The sequence below is a fragment of the Electrona antarctica genome (assembly GCF_951216825.1).
Source record: "Electrona antarctica genome assembly, chromosome: 6".
In the NCBI taxonomy this organism is placed as follows: domain Eukaryota; kingdom Metazoa; phylum Chordata; class Actinopteri; order Myctophiformes; family Myctophidae; genus Electrona; species Electrona antarctica.
Window position 1 is genome coordinate 56,028,742 of NC_136811.1, and position 23,722 is coordinate 56,052,463.

At 42.5% G+C, this 23,722-nt stretch overlaps 1 protein-coding gene across 1 annotated transcript in view; it reads left to right on the forward strand.

The window, feature by feature from the left end:
- Positions 1 to 6,241: 6,241 nt before the first annotated feature.
- kcnn4 (potassium intermediate/small conductance calcium-activated channel, subfamily N, member 4) overlaps positions 6,242 to 23,722 on the forward strand; it is a gene marked incomplete at its 5' end in the record, with an annotated part of 80,293 nt that continues 62,812 nt past the window's right edge. The window contains one exon of the mRNA XM_079503867.1: positions 6,242 to 6,430. Within this exon, the coding sequence (XP_079359993.1) occupies positions 6,242 to 6,430 (189 nt within the window). The remainder of the gene's footprint in view (positions 6,431 to 23,722) is intronic.

Here is a 23,722-nt window from a genome sequence, read left to right on the forward strand (position 1 = left end):
AGAAACAGCGAGTTGAGAAAACAGGCTTGAAAGGTTCACTTCTGTGGACTCTAACATTACACCTAGCTACATGTTTAAGCATTTATTTCATATTTACATGTCTTCTGTGGACTCTAACATTACACCTAGCTACATGTTTAAGCATTTATTTCATATTTACATGTCTTCTGTGGACTCTAACATTACACCTAGCTACATGTTTAAGCATTTATTTCATATTTACATGTCTTCTGTGGACTCTAACATTACACCTAGCTACATGTTTAAGCATTTATTTCATATTTACATGTCTTCTGTGGACTCTAACATTACACCTAGCTACATGTTTAAGCATTTATTTCATATTTACATGTCTTCTGTGGACTCTAACATTACACCTAGCTACATGTTTAAGCATTTATTTCATATTTACATGTCTTCTGTGGACTCTAACATTACACCTAGCTACATGTTTAAGCATTTATTTCATATTTACATGTCTTCTGTGGACTCTAACATTACACCTAGCTACATGTTTAAGCATTTATTTCATATCTACATGTCTTCTGTGGACTCTAACATTACACCTAGCTACATGTTTAAGCATTTATTTCATATCTACATGTCTTCTGTGGACTCTAACGTTACACCTAGCTACATGTTTAAGCATTTATTTAATATCTACATATCTTCTGTGGACTCTACCATTACATTAAGCATTTATTTCATATTTACATGTCGATTTCAGCTCTGACACTTATTTGAGACTTGCTCTAGTATGTATGTATTTTTAATATAAACCAGCCACAGAACAAGACAACTGTAAACAAAGTATGTAGTAATCAATGTCTAACAAACAAAACATGTATGTTTAGATAAACCAAGAATCACATCTAATATAAGTATATTAACACTCCTTTGCGCACACACGGACACATGGATTAAAACATTTCATCTTACTCACCCGTCTGTTGGTTTGATGCAGTGTTTAGCCTCTCAAATTCAGCCTTCAGATCACGCATCTCCTGAGCTGCAATGACACATATTTATACATTTTTATAAACCAGCAACAAGTAAACTGTAGACTTTCATGTAGGTTTTCAATTATCAATTTCTCACCGAGGAGTGTGTTTTCAGTGATGTCACCACCTTTTCCTTTTCCTGTCAGAACACACGGAGAGAACATAAACGTTTGGATGAACCACACAGACAGTCCTAGACGCATTGTGAGATTGTAGAGCGGTTGTAGCCATTATTATTTATTATTAATAACCAATTGATACAATACAGTTATAATTTAGTCATGATGAGATCTTGTTAATTGGTTAATATCTTTTAATTGGTTCAATGTTTATAAAGCACAGGCACGCACGCACGCACGCACGCACGCACGCACGCACGCCACGCACGCACACAATGATGCTGTATTGTATTGCAACACTATTGCGAGACTAGTAGCCGCTACAGTATACATTATTATTTACAATAAACTTTAATAGGCTACAGTATATGATATTTTTTACAATAAACATACATACAAACAGTACAGTATATTGTATTAGTCTCTAAAGAGTTTTTGTGGAGTGCAGGTTTTTTCCCACCCTTTTTCATTCCTGTCTTTGACATTATACCACAGGACGGTGAAGTGGCTATAAGAGTTTAGCCTGGACTAAAATGTATTACAGACATGATATGGGATGCATAGCACGCGTTACCACATTAACCTACAAACATTACACATCTCTTCTTTCATGAGTTGGTGCATGTGTTGTCATTAACCTATCAACGTCATCTAACCTATATCTTCTTTTACCTGGTGGTGCATGTGTTGTCATTAACCTATCAACGTCATCTAACCTATATCTTCTTTTACCTGGTGGTGCATGTGTTGTCATTAACCTATCAACATCATCTAACCTATATCTTATTTTACCTGGTGGTGCATGTGTTGTCATTAACCTATCAACATCATCTAACCTATATCTTATTTTACCTGGTGGTGCATGTGTTGTCATTAACCTATCAACGTCATCTAACCTATATCTTCTTTTACCTGGTGGTGCATGTGTTGTCATTAACCTATCAACATCATCTAACCTATATCTTATTTTACCTGGTCGTGCATGTGTTGTCATTAACCTATCAACGTCATCTAACCTATATCTTCTTTTACCTGGTGGTGCATGTGTTGTCATTAACCTATCAACATCATCTAACCTATATCTTATTTTACCTGGTGGTGCATGTGTTGTCATTAACCTATCAACGTCATCTAACCTATATCTTCTTTTACCTGGTGGTGCATGTGTTGTCATTAACCTATCAACGTCATCTAACCTATATCTTCTTTTACCTGGTGGTATGTTTCCAAATCTCCCCGCTAGATCAAACCTGTTGACCTTCAGCAGGACAGACAGCATGAGCTGAGTTTCGCTACCGTGATATGTCTGAATGATCAGGTCGACCACGCGCATTTTTTTAGCGTTCTGCAAAGCGCACAGTTTCAGCGGCTCCAGACCCTGAACATTAGGCTTCGTAAGATACCAAATGAACTTGTCGAACTCGCCGTCCTCCAGCATCTCCAGAGCGTCCAGGATACGTTGATGCATGGTGGATACCTACAAGCACATGATGTCAACACGTCAGTTTCATAGGGTTGGGATTCGGAACCGGGTCCATTTCAGACCCGGTTCCGACATTGCGGATCCGGAGCCGGTTCCATCGTTTTTGTATTAACGGTTCCCCAAACGGTTCTCATCAGTCGTCATTTAGCCCCGCTGTGTCTGCATGCATGCAAGCAGAGCCTGGGGTGACGTCACCCCACCTACATGAGTGAGTGAGGTCTGGGAGGATACGCCCACTGTTCTGTCTGTGCAGTGTGCATTCAGCGACCGCCGCGGAGCGAGTGGGACAGTGGGACAGTATGTCGAAGAGATCTCCAAAGTGTGGTTATATTAACAGAGAGGGAAATGACTGAGGCTGAGCACGCAAAGTGCAATAAATTCAATGCTATAGTTGCAAAGGTTGTTGCAACTTGTACCACGTCCACATTGAGGAAACATCTCAAAATCAATATGCCTACACGAGTCCACAACTCACGAGAATATCTAGGCACATTGCGTTTGCGGAAAGCCGTGCCCGCTCTCCCCGCAGCTCCACCACAGCCGACGGGGGATGAGGATGATGCAAGGCTGGTTTACTTTCCCCAGGCTAGAAAACTAACGTCTAGAAAACTAACGTCTATAGAGCTTTTCATTAGGCGTATTGTACAACTGTTGTTAATGGTGTTAATTTAGAACGCCAATGACTCGACGTCTTTCTGTCTGATATTTTATGAATCACGTTAACTATAGAGCCAAATCAATTTGTCTGCACGTATTTTTACAACTTATAAGCAACTCGACTGCTTTTGATTTGGCTCTAAATTAATCGCGTGACTGTTGAGAGCCCAGCGTTTAGGTGCATATACCTCCATAGATTGATTACTTTATAAACAGTTTGCAGAAAAAAGCACAGGAACGTAGCCTGACAGTTCAATACAAGGTCTGCTAAAAGGATTTTATAATCCAAGAAAGCACGATGGCTTGTTTCCATTAGGGTAAGGGGTCCTTCATATTACATTAATCTGAACATTAAAGACAACATTAGTCACCAAAACAATATCATTATTGCAATGTGTACTGTATATTTAATATACAGTACAAATTAAATAATAGTGCCACCTCATAATTGTAAAGTGCATTTTCAATGATTGAATGAATGAATTTGTGTTTATTATGTACTTGGTTAGGTTAGTTATAATATAAGCATAATCTATGTCAGAAAAAAAGGGGAAAAAATAATATTAGGATCCGTTAAGGGAACCGTTAGGAACCGGAACCGTTAAGAGGGATCCGGGAAGGATCCGGAACCGTTAAAATCCTAACGAATCCCAACCCCATTCTCTGAATGCTTTGGATGTGAAGAGACTGAACACAAGCTTTGTTGTCTCCACCAGGCCGAAGGCTGGGGGGAGAGAGTAAGTTTTGCACCGTGCGTCACTTATTGTGCGTATTGTATAGTGTTGTAGTTCTCGAGACATGGTCTCGTCTCGAGACCGGTCTCGAGACCACATTTTCGTTGTCTCGGTCTTGTCTCGGTCTCGCGCCTCTCGCCTTTTTTGTCTTGCGGTCTCGTCTTGGTCTCGCCCCTCATTTGTCTTGGTCTTGTCTCGGTCTCGCGCTTCACACCTTTTTTGTCTTGCGGTCTCGTCTTGGTCTCGCCCTTCATTTGTCTTGGTCTCGTCTCGGTCTCGGACCAATTGTCTCGGGTCTCTTCCCCCACCGAGACCACTCGAGACGAGACAATGCAAAACGTTCTATCAACCCGATCGCAAGGACTGATCCCATTCATATTAACATTAAAGACAGCTGTAGGAGCGCAGCGCAGCGCTGAATTAGAGCACACGTAATCTTAAATCTATTGAAATTGGGTTAGAACATGTTCTGATTGTATGAAATGATATCAGGCTGGCATAAATAAAGTGTCGGCCGGGTGGCGGAGAGTTACACAGCGCCACAGCCTGACTTTTTTGGTATAGTGCGAACGGCGTCGGTGCGGCTTGCGAGGCCTCGCGCTAGACAGCTTTTTTGTATTCTTTGAAATGGGAACGGGGCTAGCTCTCTCTCTCTCTCTCTCTCTCTCCCCCCGTCTGTGTGTCTGTCTGTCTGTGTCTCTCTCTCTCTCTCTCTCTCTCTGCCTGTCTGTGTCTCTCTCTCTCTCTCTCTCTCTCCGTCTGTGTCTCTCTCTCTCTCTCTCTCTCTCTCTCTCTCTCCGTCTGTGTGTCTGTCTGTCTGTGTCTCTCTCTCTCTCTCTCTCTCTCTCTCTCTCTCTCTCTCCGTCTGCCTCTCTCTCTCTCTCTCTCTCTCTCTCTCTCTCTCTCTCTCTCTCTTAACTATTTAATTACATATTTCCATTTTGCACCAATATTATACTACCATGTCTTAATACAGTGTTGCTTTTTACAAATAAAATAAGCAAATTAAGGTTGATCACAAAGTTAGTGTGGGTATCAGCAGGCTACTTTGATGGGAATGCGACGGGTTGAAGAACAACCGCTGCAGGGTTTGACTGTGAACAGTGAATCATTCTAGTTTCTTACCTTGTGGCTCATGCTAGTCATTTGAAGAATTTTATAATCCAATAATTATATAATCCAAGGTTTGTTTGTCTGGAGATCCAACGCTATGTCATATTATTAAAGTAAGTAAACTTTAAGAAGCGCTGGTCATTGTGCTGCAGTCAGTGAGAAGCTGGTCCGCTCTGCTAATTGATCTGACCTATATATTTGCGCAACTGACTGGCATGAGGGTAATTACTTATTTGGCAGCACCTGCAATTCCAATAGGACATTTGAAAAGGCTTTCATATATTAATATTTTTTTCTAATAAGGTTTGGCCTTATAGATTTTGTATAGTTTTGGATATTGATTCATTAATTAACACAAAAATGTTTCTCCCAGGCGGCTCTGATGTGCATGCCTCATTGTTATTCATTAATTGATATTTAAAATAAATATTTGAATGAATCATGCTGTAGTAGGCCTATACCTAATTTTGTAAAATCTATTTGCACTGCAGTGTTTCAGATCAAGATTGTTTTCTGTGCCTATCAAATAAGAGGGAAAAATGGTCTTGGTCTCGGTCTCGGTCTCGACCTGCTAGGTCTTGGTCTTGTCTTGGTCTCGCTTTAGGTGGTCTCGACTACAACACTAGTATTGTATACCATTGTTTTTCTTATTGCTGCATTCCTTGGCCCCTCTTATCGTCACTTGAGCAAGTGAGTTCTTACCTGTTACGACGGTCGTGCTGTTTGTCACTCCTCGCGTGTAGAAGGGAAGTCTTCGCTAAAAGCGGCGCTGCTTATAGGCAGTGAGCAGGGGGGGGGGGGGGGGGGGGGGGTAGACAGACAGAACAGAACAGACAGACTGGTTCCACCAGATCAGGCAGCGGCGTCAACTTTGGGAGTGCCTGAGGGCTTGGGCACCCACTGAAAAATGAATAAGCCAAATAGCACCCACTGAGATTAATGCTGAATATCCCCTCCTCCTGGTCATTTTGTCACGTAGGTAACACACCTTTAGGTGGAGGGTGCTTGGGCCACTGGGGGGTGGGTGAACAGGTATTCATTCAAATGCTAATAAGGTGGCTTTTGTTCTGCTGCCAGGTAGAGAGTATAAATGTTGCATTGCAGTACAGTAGGCTTTATTTCCATTTGACTACTATGATGAAGCCACCTCCAGCCAAGAAGAGATTCGTCCAGTCCATGCTACAATTCGGCGCCGCCGCCAAGACCCCGCTCCCAGTGCCCGCCGCCGCGGCCACTCCGGTGCCCGCTGTCAAGGCCCCGGTGCCCACCGAAAAGATCACGATGCCCGCCGCCGACAACGTAGCTGCCGAGGCGGACAGAACTGTCAGCGCCAACACAACGGCTATAATAATAATAATAATTCTAAAGGTGTCGTCAGCAGGGGAGCACCCCCTTACGTTTTAAGAACCTTATACGCCCCTGAGATCAGGTCCTACTGGGTCACTCCAGCAGTTATGGGCAGGCCCTTTCCTCTGCACCCCCCCACCCACCCCTCTCTACCTGCCTGAAGGAGGGTCTCACCCTAGACCTGCTGAACTCTACAGTATACCTGCCTGAGGTGGTCAGCCAGCCACCCCCCCCCCCCCCCCCCCCCGGCCCCCACCCCACAAAACAATCCCAGTGCACTGGGAATTTACTTACAATTAAGTAAGTAAGTAAGTAAGTAAGTAAGTACGTACATTTTATTTATGAAGCACCTTTCGAAGCAAAGCTACAAGGCGCTGAACAATTGACACAGTAAAAACAATAGAAGCAGGTTAAAACACACAGAACAGTTGTGACAATATAAATGAGCAGAACAAAAACAAACAAGGCAGAACAAAGACATAGGGCTATAAAAATGAATCAGGTCAAATTAAGGTATATGGGAGAAATATTTACGGAATAAGTGAGTCTTTATAGGAGTCTCTTAAAACCGTCAACCCAGTGTCCTTGGGCAAGACACTGAACCCCAAATTGCTCCTGATGTGCTGGTTGGTACCTTGCATGGCTTCCGCCGCAATCGGTGTATGAATGTGTGTGTGAATGGGTGAATGTAATGCACAATCTATGTAAAGCGCCTTGGATAAAGGCGCTAAATAAATGCATCATTTAAAATAAATGCACCATTTAGCATTCTTCAATGCCAGAGGAAGGCATTCCATAGGGTAGGAGCTACCACAGCGAAAGCCTGGTCACCCTTTTGCTTAATTAACCGCATGGAATGCGTGTGTCTGCGTTGTGTTGTGGACGAATGACGTTTTCAGACGACTTCTCTCTTTGTTGACAATTTATTCTGCTAAAGATACGCAGAAGAATCTGGTCAACTTCTGTGTTAAACGTAGGCTACACACCCAATCAGTCAGCACGTCATGAATGGGAATGTTAAGACTGACCCAACAATCAATGAACATACGACGCATTACAATTCAAGGAAATAAAACAAAACAATATGTACTAGCCGATATTGCCCAGATAATTGCCTCATAGAGAATATCTTTCCTCCGGTGAAAAAAAAATCCCTTTCTGGCCAAAAAGTACCGTTTATACGTGTGGTGGGTGGGGGGGGCTTTCTAATGACACAACCCGTCTTTGTATTGGTGAGTAGGTCAAACGTTCTTGAGATTTCCGCTAAAGAGGAGAGGCTGGTCTGAGTTCCATGTGAGATTTAAGCCTTACTGCAGCAGTAAGGCTATGGACCAGAGCCTTAAGGCTATGGACCAGAGCCTTACCAGAGCTACCACTAACCCTGGCTGTAAAGAGATGAGTTACTGAAGGCTTGTTCGTCAGCTGCACCACCAGATACCAACCCTGTCTACGTTCAGAAACGTTACTACATATAACGTTTATCTTGGGAGACAGGGTTGCAGATAATCTGCATTGCTAGTATAGCCCATGCGGTTATGTAAAGGACCCCCTCAAAACGTGATAATGCATAATTATAATTTATAATGTACCGGTATCTCAAGGGGCTATCCTTCTAATAGAAAAGTCAATTGAAATAAGATAAATGCTTTTTCATTTTCAGGTCATTAACGCATTTCTTGGGACAAAAATAAATCTAAAATGCAATAGCATTTACATTTAATCTACAAGATGTGCTCATATGACAATTATAAATAAAGTTTTATTTTTCAGCAAATTAGTGGGCAATATTACAATGAAAATGCAATTTAGAAAATTCAAATGAAATAAGAGAAATGCTTTTTAACCTTCAGATAATGAACGCATTTAAGTGAATATATAATGCAATAGCATTTACATTTCATCTCCAGGTGTGCTTATTCTATTCTGACAGAATGAAAATGCAAAAGCAAATAATAATTTTAATTTTCAAATTGGCGTGTGTACTATTTGAAAATGAAATGCAATGCGATTTACTTTTACTTTTTCATTTGGTCATACAGTTGGAGGCCATCGATATTGTCCTTTTCTTTTTGCTGAGGTTTACGTGATCTGCGCAAAAGGACAGTTAACCCATTTTGGGCGGGAACCCCTTTTGGTGTTTTAAACATGTTATAATTTAGCTATTGAAAAATAGCAGATCTACAAGCTCATAGCGCGCCACCGAGTGGCGCGCTACGAGCTTGTAGGTCTGCTATTTTTGAAAAATCGTGAAAATATTTATTTCAGAAAACTGGAGGATTTAGAAGGATTTTTTTTAAATTTTGAGGTCAGGCCTAAATGGGTCAAATGATAAGGGACAATATCGGTGGCACCCAACTGTAGAATGAGCACACTTGGAGATGAAATGTAAATGCTATTGCATTATATATATATATTATATAAAATCACAAATCAAATTTTCAAATCGTCCACCCTCGAAAACCGTACACTAGGGATGTGCCGATGAGACATTTTGGCCGATATCGATAATCCGATATAATTAATTGCCGTTATGGCCGATAACCGATATTACCGATGTCGATATGACATCGGTTTTCAAAAATTATAATAATCTTGTCCATTCTGAAAAATACATGTAACTGTATCTGCACTGCAGGCTTATAGGGAAGTCAGATTTAACTTAAATACCTTTATATTTAATATTGTGAGCTTGTAGATCCGTTCAAGCTGTTACTTTGGGCTTGTTTATCTGTAAAGACAGGCCGAATAATCGGATCCGATTAATTAATCGGTCTGATTGATTAATCGAACCCATGCCGATTAATCTAAAAACAACTAAAATCGGCCGATACCGAGATGTGTTTGCAGATTAATCTCCCATCAATAATATACATAAGGCTGGTAATAATTCACTTCCAAGCTGCATGCAGGAGCTGTTCAAGGAGCTGTTCAAGGAGCTGTTCAGGAGCTGTTCAATAATATACATAAGGTTGGTAATAATTCACTTCCAAGCTGCATGCAGGAGCTGTTCAAGGAGCTGTTCAAGGAGCTGTTCAAGGAGCTGTTCAAGGAGCTGTTCAATAGGAGCTGTTCAATAATATACATAAGGCTGGTAATAATTCACTTCCAAGCTGCATGCAGGAGCTGTTCAAGGAGCTGTTCAAGGAGCTGTTCAAGGAGCTGTTCAATAATATACATAAGGCTGGTAATAATTCACTTCCAAGCTGCATGCAGGAGCTGTTCAAGGAGCTGTTCAAGGAGCTGTTCAGGAGCTGTTCAATAATATACATAAGGCTGGTAATAATTCACTTCCAAGCTGCATGCAGGAGCTGTTCAAGGAGCTGTTCAAGGAGCTGTTCAAGGAGCTGTTCAATAATATACATAAGGCTGGTAATAATTCACTTCCAAGCTGCATGCAGGAGCTGTTCAAGGAGCTGTTCAAGGAGCTGTTCAATAATATACATAAGGCTGGTAATAATTAACTTCCAAGCTGCATGCAGGAGCTGTTCAAGGAGCTGTTCAAGGAGCTGTTCAAGGAGCTGTTCAGGAGCTGTTCAATAATATACATAAGGCTGGTAATAATTCACTTCCAAGCTGCATGCAGGAGCTGTTCAAGGAGCTGTTCAAGGAGCTGTTCAATAGGAGCTGTTCAATAATATACATAAGGCTGGTAATAATTCACTTCCAAGCTGCATGCAGGAGCTGTTCAAGGAGCTGTTTAAGGAGCTGTTCAAGGAGCTGTTCAAGCCGAGAGAGAGAAAATATGACCTCAGGGGAACAACTATGTTTAACCCATTTTGGGCGGGAACCCTTTTTGGTGTTATGTTATGCTTTAGCTACTGAAAAATAGCAGATCTACAAGCTCATAGCGCGGCACCGAGTGCCGCGCTATGAGCTTGTAGGTCTGCTATTTTTTTGAAAAATCGTAGTGAAAATGTAGTGCAAAGCTTTGAATATATTATTTCAGAGCCAATGTTTTTAACTCAAATCTTTGCTTCTGGGGGGGGGGGGGGGGGGGGGTCCATGGAACAACATATTTTCAGATGGGGGTCGGCGGCATATTACATATAATTTTTGGGGTCCTTGTCATGAAATATTGAGAACAACTGATATAAAAACATGAGGTTTTTCAGAAAAAAATACATTTTAAAATGTCGACGTCAGGCCTAAACGACAAAGGCAAGGACAAACGCTAAGGGGAGATATCTAACTGTTCTAGGAGTAAAACTGTGGAACTCATTAGACAACGAACTTAAATGATCCAATTCAATAAAAACATACAAGAAATAAATGATTTAAAGGGATAGTTCAGATTTTTTAAACTTAAGTTGTATGAAATACTTGCCATTAATATAGTGGTTGCAACTGTATTAATTGATTGCCTGAGTCCCATGGTGGGAGTTCTGCTCTGGTTTTGGTGAAATATCAAGTAGTTCCGGTCATTTTGTGGGGGGCACTGGGGGCCACGCAGTAAAAGTAAATGAATCCACAAAACTAACGTCATTTGTATTGTTGACCTATTTCTAAAATATTAGTGCAACTTCCGTTCTTTTTTTACCCCTCTATCACACAGAATTATGTTTTTTGTGTCCATATCACTACGCCCAAAAAATAGTTCCATGTGATAGAGGGGTCAAAGTTGAACGAAAGTCGCGCTAATATTTTAGAAATAGGTCAACAATACAAATTACGTTCGTTTTGTGGATTAATTTACTTTTACTGCGTGGCCCCAGTGCCCCCCCACAAAATGACCGGAACTACTTAATATTGACCAAAACCAGAGCAGAACTCCCACCATGGGACTCGGGCAATCAATTAATACAGTTGCAACCACTATATTAATGGCAAGTATTTCATACAACTTAAGTTAAAAAAAATCTGAACTATCCCTTTAAAGCAAAGGTAATTGATGCATACAGTACACAGCAGCAGAACAAACAAACTGAGAAATGATCATAGAAAACAATAATAATGGGTCAATGGGTGCTTGGGTGAATATATATGTCAAATTGGATGTAAAAATAATATGTATACAATACACATGTATAGTACTTATATTATAAAGATAAGATATAACATATTAAGTGCACCTCGTATATTAATTATTATGTCCGTAAAACGAATTGTAAACCAAATTTTGTTAACTTTCTTGTTCCTTTATACGGTTACGTGATATTACTTTTTCATTTGTGCTTTTCATATATGCTACTGTGATATTTCATCATAGATTATTATTATTTTTAAGTGGTGCAACCACTTCCTTAAGTGACTATGTGTGCGGCTGGGTGGGTGGCAGGGTGCGTCTGAGCACGAAAACAGCATGGTTGTTTTTCAACACCTGTGCGCAACCTAACACACACACAAACACACACGCACATATTAACTGTATATATGGTGATTTCGGGTGTGCCAGTACAGTACAGTGACAGTACAGTACAGTACAGTACAGTACAGTGACAGTACAGTACAGTGAAGGGTACAGTAAGAGGGACCCCCACACGGTAACTCTGTCATTTCTCAACCGTTTCGGACGTGGGGCGGCTCGCCGGAATCGGGCGCGATTTCCTGTGGGTCTGGAACTCCCCCCCCCCCCCCCCCCCGGGGACCCCCACACGGAGTTGCACCACTTACTTCACACGGGTGTGATTTTTTATTATGTAAAAAGGTGGGCAAAATAAGCTTCATGCTGCAGCCCATACCTAAAATAGTCACTATGTTGACTAAACAATGTCAATTGCTTAACAACCATTTTGTTTTGTTTTTAAGTGACCGAAATAAAGATTCAAACTCAAACTCCCCACCAAGTATTTATTTAAAGATGTTTACGCCGCGGACAAAGCCAACTTTTGTCGTGACAAATCATGACAACAAACACAATTTTTTGGGCCGAACAAATAATTAGAAAGAAGGAAAAAACGGCAGGTTACAACACTTTTCTTTGTTGTTTTTCTTCTTTGTAATTATTTGTTTGGTCCAAAATATTGTTTGTGTTGTCATGATTTGTCACGACTCGAGTTGGCTTTGTCCGCGGCGTAACCGTCTTTAAATAAATACTTTTTGAAATGTCTATGGGAAGAATGCATTGGGAATCATTTCCTGGGCCTGGCGTCGTCATGAAAGGGGGCGGGACTGAGACGCTCTATTGTGTAGACTTTTTGAAGGGCGCTATAGCCCCTCCTGCCCAGCTTTGAGGGTTTGTGTAAACACAAACATTGAAGACAAAAGTGAGAGATGTAATTGGTTGAGAATGAGATGATGTATGATGACGACGTATCATGATAAGATACACGGCTGTGCTTTTAGTAAATTAAGTAATGCAGATGTTTAACAATAATGTAACTCTTGAGTGTAAAATGAAACCAAATGGACCTGGTTACCAACCCTCCATCATTTAAGTTTAACTGGGGACCACCTGGTGGTCCGCGGACCACTGGTTGATAACCACCTGGCCTGTTCCACTACTAAACCCTAGCACTCTGCAGCACTGAACCACCTGGCCTGTTCCACTACTAAACCCTAGCACTCTGCAGCACTGAACCACCTGGCCTGTTCCACTACTAAACTCTAGCACTCTGCAGCACTGAACCACCTGGCCTGTTCCACTACTAAACTCTAGCACACTGAACCACCTGGCCTGTTCCACTACTAAACTCTAGCACTCTGCAGCACTGAACCACCTGGCCTGTTCCACTACTAAACTCTAGCACACTGAACCACCTGGCCTGTTCCACTACTAAACTCTAGCACTCTGCAGCACTGAACCACCTGGCCTGTTCCACTACTAAACTCTAGCACTCTGCAGCACTGAACCACCTGGCCTGTTCCACTACTAAACCCTAGCACACTGCAGCACTGAACCACCTGGCCTGTTCCACTACTAAACCCTAGCACTCTGCAGCACTGAACCACCTGGCCTGTTCCACTACTAAACTCTAGCACTCTGCAGCACTGAACCACCTGGCCTGTTCCACTACTAAACTCTAGCACACTGTAGCACTGAACCACCTGGCCTGTTCCACTACTAAACTCTAGCACTCTGCAGCACTGAACCACCTGGCCTGTTCCACTACTAAACTCTAGCACACTGAACCACCTGGCCTGTTCCACTACTAAACTCTAGCACTCTGCAGCACTGAACCACCTGGCCTGTTCCACTACTAAACTCTAGCACTCTGCAGCACTGAACCACCTGGCCTGTTCCACTACTAAACTCTAGCACTCTGCAGCACTGAACCACCTGGCCTGTTCCACTACTAAACCCTAGCACACTGCAGCACTGAACCACCTGGCCTGTTCCACTACTAAACCCTAGCACTCTGCAGCACTGAACCACCTGGCCTGTTCCACTACTAAACTCTAGCACTCTGCAGCACTGAACCACCTGGCCTGTTCCACTACTAAACCCTAGCACACTGCAGCACTGAACCACCTGGCCTGTTCCACTACTAAACCCTAGCACACTGCAGCAAGGACCACTGGTTGAGAACCACCTGGCCTGTTCCACTACTAAACCCTAACCCACTGCAGCAAGTTGACAATAACCTGAAGGCATTTCCAAAACTCTCTTCACACAATGCCACCATGTTTTGAAATACAACTATATTACTTTTTTGCATTCATTAAAAGTCTTGCACTGTGATAACAGAGTCTGAGGACTGAGGCCAAAGTAGGTCACGGGCACATTGTTGACACCACAAAGACATTCTGCTTCAAGGCAGCTCTGTAGAGAGAGTATGTGGTTAGACAAGTGTGTTGTGAATTAATGACTTGACGAGCAGAGAGACACAGATTCCTTCATAAACAACTAGAATGTCACACAACCAGTACAAAGAATGTTTATGAAGAAACAAGAAGACAGCAGAACTACAATCCTGACTAGATATTATCCATTGTATATGTACGCCTGTTTGACAGCAGAACTATACAATCCTGACTAGATATTATCCATTGTATATGTACGCCTGTTTGCCGTCCTGATGGAAACATTCCAATTAAAGCTTTGCATGCTATATTTCTTATAAGATGACCACAGTGGGGCAGGATGAATACAACGTTTGACACCGTCTGGAAATATCATCATCATCAGTTATTTGATCAGACAGACAGGCAGGCAGGCAGGCAGACAGGCAGGCAGGCAGGCAGGCAGGCAGGCAGGCAGGCAGACAGGCAGGCAGGCAGGCAGGCAGGCAGGCAGGCAGACAGACATATTATATTATGTATGTATTAACTTACCGTGTGTGCGTGCGTGCGTGCGTGTGTGCGTGCGTGCGTGCGTGCGTGCGTGCATGTGCGTGTGCGTGCAAGTGCGTGTGCATACTTAACACATTTACACTTTAAATCACTGTTACTATGTCTTATGAATACTGTGAAGTTGAACATAGAATACACTGACATTTAATTATTTGTTCTTCATTCATTTTCACGTTATTTTTGTCGATTACAATGTACAACTTAGGCATTCAGCAGACAGCTCTTTGTTCTGGCCTCAGTGCTTTGCGCCTCAGTGTTTTAGCACCCTCTAGGGGCAGGCCAGTGTATTTTGTTTCTTGTTTTCTGCACAGAGTTCTTCCTGTTAATTGCTCATTTAGACTCCAGGTGCTGCATATTGAGTGTTAGCATATCAAGGGATAATCTGCTGCAGTGCTGCTGTAGGCTACAGCTTGCCTTGCCTGACTGTTACATTTAGACATCATACCACACTGTGTCTTGTAAATTACCATGAAATGGGACCATTTTATATCTATAGCCTACTACTATGCTGATAGTATAACACGTAGCACCGCACGCGCTCACAACACACACACACACACACACACACACACACACACTCACACACACACACAAACACACACACACGTACACACGACACACACAAACACTCGTGCTGTCTTACCAGCATTGATGATGGATTTGACATCGGCAATTCTGCATTGGCAATATTTAATCCACACAGCGTGGAGCGGCCGAGCGGCCAGCTGTAGGCTACTTTGGGACTGTTCGTGCAAAGTTGCAAACTCTTAATAAAGTGCTATATTGATACTGATATTACAGCAGCAGTGATACAGTGCTACATATTGATATACAAATATTATTTTATTGATGTACCTTCATTTCTGTGATTATGTGAATTGTGTAATTTTATGGGACATTTACACATGCTCTTTTTTACAGTTTTACAGTTTTAACTTCTATATAAAAGATTTGTCAAGATCCACTCCTGTCTTGACTGCTTTTTAACCCATTTTGGGGCGGGAACCCCTTTTGGTGTTAGCATTATGTTATGCTTTAGCTATTGAAAAATAGCAGATCTACAAGCTCGTAGCGCGCCACCGAGTTGTTGACCTCCGAGCTTGTAGGTCTGCTATTTTTGAAAAATCGAAGAACGACTGACATATAAATAGCTTTTTCAGAAAACTGTCAGGATGTAGAAGACATTTTTAGAATCTGATCTCTGGTCAAAATGGGTTAAGGACTGATGTTTAGCTCGCTGCATAGCCGCAATCACGCATACGTGTGGTGAGGGAAGAAGACTCTTAATCCAGAGCGATTTAGGGCCGATTCATACTCCTATTTTAGAGCTGTAGTGCCGAAATGATTTCGGCTCATCAGACATTTTCAGTAGCACCGAAGTGCCGACTTTAGGACGGTACCCCCCCCCACCCGAACCTCAAATGACGTCACATTGTAGGCTCTACAGAGCCGAAGCCGAACCTTTTATTCGGCTGTAAAATAGGAGTATGAATCGCGCCTTAAGGCTATGCACTGGACAGTGAGAGAGAGAGAGAGAGAGAGAGAGAGAGCAATTCACAGTAGCGTCAACATGCATTCTCACCCTGCCATCGTTTGATGATGTCTAGTGTGTCGGGGTCACGACCCTTGGCTGTCTTCCTATTGGCCCCCATATGAGTGAGGGTCGTAACCACAAAGCCAGCCAATAGGGTCGGTCCCCTGAATGGCGCTCACAGCCAGCCAATAGGCCTATCTCACAGCCCCTCCCCGCCCCATTTCCACGCCCCCTTTCCAGACCTAGTGGTGTTGACGTGACGTCACTCCATAGACATTACATGTTAAAAGACCTACATTCAGAAGCCATAAACAACGCTTTTTCTGAAGGTAAACTTTATTGTCTCCACCAGGCCGAAGGCATGGGGAGAGAGTATGTTTTGCACTCCGTCCGTGTGTCCGTCCTTCCGTCCGTCTGTTACCAGCTAATCTCCGGCACCGTTAACCCGGTCGATGCCAAACTTTGCACACACACTCCCTGGATGCCAACGATGAACCTCTGCCCCACATTTTCCAGAACGGCCTGTTATAGCGCCACCATGAGGTAGGGCATTAACCAAACGTGATTTTTGATAGTCGACACGAATACCATCAAAATCGATTTATAGTCGATTAGTCGGCGGTAAAATATGATATTTTTTTCCATCCAATCAAGCATTAAAACATCGTGTTCTGAAACGGCCTGCGCGAGTGAAGGATTAACTGCTAAACAGAACCGGTGAATGCAGGCCGAGTGGAATAGTAAGAGAGTGGCGACACGCTTTGATCTCACCACAAAGCGGGTGCTATGGGCTATAGTTCCAAACATTGGAACTATCCCATTGAGATATAATGAGCACTTCCGCATTCCATTGTTACAATGGGAGTCAACGCTAGTGCCGCCACTCTCTTACTAGATTACGCTGAATGCCGCTCTGATTGGCCGAAATTCACATCAGCTGTTAAAAGTCAAGTCAAAGTTGCAAGTCCACAATGACTCACGGATGGACGCACTGTGAGCTTGTAGATCTGCTATTTTTGATGCGCAAGACCTTTCTACGGCGCAGCATAGCATGTTACGTTGTTGAAAATGTTTGTTGAGACGGCGGAGGAGGAGGAGGAGGAATAAATGCGATGTTTTTCATACAACCATAAATGTTCAACAACAAGTTACAACCACAGTTCCTTTGGTTTTTAGAAGGAGCTACAAGCTAGGAGGAGGTTATGATTACATACTAGGCTTGCTAGCTAGCAGGCTTGCCAGGCTATGAATCAGATGATCAACTACTTCACTCCGTCGCGACTATTATAATTGTGATCGCGCGGCATAGCTGTTTGTTTTTAATAATGCCGCACGCCTGCACTTTTGTTGGATAAGCATGAAGCAAGATTAATAAGAAAAAGAAACATGAAATCACGGCAAGTGCTACTGTAGTTTGACTGTCACCAAACTGGATATTATTGGGCAGAGTGAGGAGGGAGTCGAGGGACTCCTGCTACACTACTGTACCGGACGAAACGACGACACGTCTCCAATCTAACTTGTTGAACAAACTACAGTAATAAACTCACCAATAGTAAAAGTATTTACACACTGTAGTTGTCCCCATTGAGCGTATGAGCCTATGAGGCATATGCTGTTTGAAAATCTGTCTTAAATGCTATTATGCTGCCAGTGCCACCGCCGCCCACCGCACCTACACGAGTGACGGTGACGGCAAAAACCCACGTACAGTCGGCTTGTATATGATATGAAAACAATCAGCCAGGAATGGATTAGTACTTAAGTTGGAGAACTACCAACAAAACAACAGTGCTCACAGCTGCATGTCTGCTGTAAAAAATAAAAAAAATCATAAAAAATATTAAAAATAATACTCGATTTTTGATTTACAGTGTCGACTACCGTTTTGCTAGTCGACTAGTCGACTAATCGATTTTTATGTTAATGCCCTACCATGAGGCAGCTTTTCACATTTTTTTACCTAAAACTGCACCGATCTGCGTGAAACGTTGCATGCACACTCCCTAGAGGCCACGGACAAATCTTTGACCTGCATTTTCCGCATCTGCCTTTTATAGCGCCACCAGGAGGCCGACTTTTGTAAAACACATTTTTTGATATTACTCCTCCAGATTCTGTCCAAAAATCTCTGTCCGATATTTCATATTCCATCCTAATTGGCTATAATTGGCTTTCACAGTTTGCAAGATTGCCCCGTTTTGAACAAAAGCCTCAAATCATGAACGCAGCATGCAATTTACGTGAAATCTTTCACACATTTTCTTACTAGGCTGAGGAACCCTTTTCACATTGGCCTGTTATAGCGCCACCAACAGGTTGATTTTTGCAAAACACATTTTTAGAACAAAATGCCTCAAATCATCCAATTGCCATTAAAGGCGTATGAAGAAATGGCACCCTTTTCACATTGGCCTATTATAGTGCCACCAGGCACTCTGCATTTCCTCAACAAAATGAAGAAAATTGTTGCAAAAAACTAACAAACAAAAAAACATGTTTATATTACTCCTAAACATTTTGCCAAACATCTCACACAGTCCTATCCTCCTGGTGGAGACCTGTGCCCAGAAGGGCACTTTTTCTAGTTCTATTTGGTTTAGCAGTCTTAACATCTTGTTTTCTTCATAATAATATTGGTCTTTTACATTTTAACATTTGGAAACGGCCTTAAATGGTGCAGAGAAAGCAGGTAGGGCTTATAGCTCTGGTCCATGAGTAAAGCTCATAGAGAGTATATAAAGGATAGAGACCGAACTGGAGCGTTAGCCCCCCCCCCCGCTATTCATTTCAGTGGAAGTTGCTCAGTGGCGTTTTGAACCACCCGGAAGACTGCCGGAAGTATAATTATAAAAGCGGAAGTTTAGCCTAGCCTAGCCCCGTACCTCAATTTTGAGGTCCGGGCTTTTCACGTGACGTCATGAACGTCCGTCCACTTCCATTAAGTGCTGCAATTCCACATTTTTCCAGTAGGTAGTGGCAGCTTCAACGTTGGATAGCCTTACTGTGAATCTTTGGGTGTCCCATGATTCGATTCGATTTTGATTCTTGGGGTCACGATTCGATTCAATTTTTTTTTTCCAGATTCAAAACGATTTTCTATTCAAAATGATTCTCGATTCAATACATAGGATTTCATCACAATCTACTCCAGTCTTGAACTGAAGTGACTACAGTAACTTGAAAATGACTGAAGACATGATGTTTACTGTGATTAGGGTAAAGCTTACATTTCATATCACAGACACCATGTAGTGAATACTCCTGTAACTGTAACCAGAAAAAAAAATCAAAAAAAAAGAAGAAAAAAAAAATGTTGGAAATTATGAATCGATTTTGAATCGTTCATAACGGAATCGCGATTCTAATTCGAATCGATTTTTTTGACAGCCCTAATCCCTACCTGCTTTCTCTGCGCTTCGGGATGGTCTTATGGTGCCCGCAGTCAATCTGCTACCAGTGTTGTTTGTGGCAGGAAAACAATATTTTAGTTTTAGTCATATAGTTTCTTGGATAGTTTTTAGTCGACTAAATCTACAGTTGATTTAGTCTACTAAAATGTATTTTGTCGGGCCTTGATGCCGTCGTAATGGCTGATTTTACACTTATAGCAGATCTACAAGCTCACAACGCGTCGCGCTGCGACGCGTTGTGAGCTTGTAGATCGGCTATTTTCAGCATGCAACAAAGTGTAAAATGACTCTTGTCCACTAGTCCCTTCCAAACATTTTAGTCTAGTTTCTATCTGTTGACGAAATTGTCAATATATTTAGTCTTCGTTTTAGTCGTCATAGCTTCGTTTTCATTTAGTTTCCGTCAGTGAAAAAAGGTAGACATTTTTCGTCTTAGTTTTAGTCGCGGAAATCAACACTGCTCTGCTACGAGGGTCAGACAGGCCTTTGTTCGCATAGCAAGGAAACTCTTTTCTGAAGGAAAGGTCGGTCGGGACACCGGGGATGCACCATGACGCTTTTCACTGCGTGAAAAGAGGAGTTAACGGGCAATTATGGGCACTAGATTTGCCCGTAAACCTCAAGTTTAGCAGCATATACAGTTAATATACGGTAATATACAGGTGTGATGGTACAATTTGGGAGTTTACCGGAGTTTGTTGGAAAGTTTAACGGGAGTTTACTGTAATATACACGTCCGTATTCCATGCTTTCATGGGCGCTTCACGGGTGGCAAACCTCGCACTGAGAGTTTGATGACATACGTGGATGGAGCCGGCTGGACCAGCTCCTGAACAACCAGCTCCTGAACAACCAGCTCCTGAACAACCACTAGGATTTATGAACGATTCTGGACCAGCTCCTGAACAACCACTAGGATTTATGAACGATTCTGGACCAGCTCCTGAACAACCACTACGATTTATGAACGATTGAGACCTTTTGTCATTATAATCGGTTCAGGAATACCGACCGACCGACCGACCGACCGACAGACAAATCAAATCATCGCTATGAGGTGCTCAGCCAATCGCATCATCGCTATATTGGGTACACACGAACACTACAAAGCTGGGCATAGGAGGGACTAGCGCCCCCTACAGAATTTACAGGAAAACAAGTCTTCCCGACGGTCGCTACAGGAGTGACGAAGAGGAGGATGATGAAGAAACTGAATGCAGCCCTGCTCCCGAGGGCCTCGCCTGTGACCTGATTTGACCTCACAGGTTAAGGGTCTCAGGGACAGAGGGGCATGCTGGAAAATGTAGTTCCTAAAGCTATGAGACCATCTGAAATGTAGTTCCTAAAGCTACAAGACCATCTGAAATGTAGTTCCTAAAGCTATAAGACCATCTGAAATGTAGTTCCTAAAGCTACAAGACCATCTGAAATGTAGTTCCTAAAGCTATGAGACCATCTGAAATGTAGTTCCTAAAGCTACAAGACCATCTGAAATGTAGTTCCTAAAGCTATGAGACCATCTGAAATGTAGTTCCTAAAGCTATGAGACCATCTGAAATGTAGTTCCTAAAGCTATGAGACCATCTGAAATGTAGTTTCTAAAGCTATGAGACCATCTGAAATGTAGTTTCTAAAGCTACGAGACCATCTGAAATGTAGTTCCTAAAGCTATGAGACCATCTGAAATGTAGTTTCTTTAAAGCTATGAGACCATCTGAAATGTAGTTCCTAAAGCTATGAGACCATCTGAAATGTAGTTTCTAAAGCTATGAGACCATCTGAAATGTAGTTCCTAAAGCTATGAGACCATCTGAAATGTAGTTCCTAAAGCTATGAGACCATCGTAAATGTAGTTCCTAAAGCTATGAGACCATCTGAAATGTAGTTCCTAAAGCTATGGGACAGTCTGAAATGTAGTTTCTAAAGCTATGAGACAGTCTGAAATGTAGTTTCTAAAGCTATGAGACCATCTGAAATGTAGTTTCTAAAGCTAAGACCATCTGAAATGTAGTTCCTAAAGCTATAAGACCATCTGAAATGTAGTTTCTAAAGCTATGAGACCATCTGAAATGTAGCTTCTAAAGCTATAAGACCATCTGAAATGTAGTTTCTAAAGCTATAAGACCATCTGAAATGTAGTTTCTAAAGCTATGAGACCATCTGAAATGTAGTTTCTAAAGCTATGAGACCATCTGAAATGTAGTTCCTAAAGCTATGAGACCATCTGAAATGTAGCTTCTAAAGCTACAAGACCATCTGAAATGTAGTTTCTAAAGCTATGAGACCATCTGAAATGTAGTTTCTAAAGCTATGAGACCATCTGAAATGTAGTTCCTAAAGCTATGAGACCATCTGAAATGTAGTTTCTAAAGCTATGAGACCATCTGAAATGTATCGTTCCTATATATAACGCTCATTTACTCACAGCATGATGACTCGAATTGAATCTAAAAATGAAGAGAATATTATTTTGATTAAATGAAGAAATTAGGTTGTCTTAACCCATTTTGACCTGAGATCAGATTCTAAAAATGTCTTCTACATCCTGACAGTTTTCTGAAAAAGCTATGTTTCTATGTCAGTAGTTCTTTGATTTTTCAAAAATCACACCCGTGTGAACTGAGTGGTGTAAGGTTTTATATAGCATGATCAGCTGTGGTCTGACGTAATGTCTGACGTAATGAAATCACACCCGGATGTGATTTCACAACTGGCTTTTTTTGTGCAGAGAAAATTACCATGGTTGCTACGGTCATCCAGTTCACCCGGGTGTGATTTAATTACGTCAGAAATTATTTTGAACATAGCAACCATGCTCATTTTTTTCTGCACACAAAAGCCAGTTGTAGGAGTGGTTTACACCACTCAAAAATAGCAGACCTACAAGCTCGTAGTGCGCCACTCGGTGCCGCGCTATGAGCTTGTAGATCTGCTAAAGCATAACATAATGCTAACACCAAAAGGGGTTCCCGCCCAAAGTGGGTTAAACTTAACAACAGGCGAGGCTCTGTGGGTTGACTCCTTTCCGGGCCCCTCCTTCGTCTCACCAGGTCCACTCCTGTCCGGGCCCCTCCTTCGTCTCACCAGGTCCACTCCTGTCCGGGCCCCTCCTACGTCTCACCAGGTCCACTCCTGTCCGGGCCCCTCCTACGTCTCACCAGGTCCACTCCTGTCCGGGCCCCTCCTACGTCTCACCAGGTCCACTCCTGTCCGGGCCCCTCCTACGTCTCACCAGGTCCACTCCTGCTCTCACCAGGAGCACCGGCAGGACCTGTGCGTTGCACCAGACTCCCAGCACCAGACACTTCATTCAGGAGTGGTGGTTTCTTGCAGAACAGCAATGGTTCTGCAGGCTCCACCGCTGGGCAACGGTGGTACTGCAGGCTCCGCTTGCGGCTCGAATGGCCCTCCTAAAGGCCTCATCGAAGGTTTTTGGGCTTCCTCCTCACCGAGGACACAGGCATGGGGCAAACATTAACCCATTTTGGGCGGGAACCCTTTTTGGTGTTATGTTATGCTTTAACTACTGAAAAATAGCAGATCTACAAGCTCATAGCACGGCACCCGAGTGCCACACTATGAGCTTGTAGGTCTGCTATTTTTTGAAAAATCGTGAAAATGTAGTGCAAAGCTTTGAATATATTCTTTCAGAGCCAATGTTTTTAACTCAAATCTTTGCTTCTGGGGGGGGGGGGGGGGGGGTCCATGGAACAACATATTTTCAGATGGGGGTCCGCGGGATATTACATATAATTTTTGGGGTCCTTGTCATGAAATATTGAGAACCACTGATATAAAAACATGAGGTTTTTCGTAAAAAAATACATTTTAAAAAGACATTTTTTTAAATGTTAAATTCTCCCTTCTCTAAAACACCCTGGACAACGCTCCACACGTCCCAGACTCTTCTCCCTTCCATAAAACACCCTGGACAACGCTCCACACGTCCCAGACTCTTCTCCCTTCCATAAAACACCCTGGACAACGCTCCACACGTCCCAGACTCTTCTCCCTTCTCTAAAACACCCTGGACAACGCTCCACACGTCCCAGACTCTTCTCCCTTCCATAAAACACCCTGGACAACGCTCCA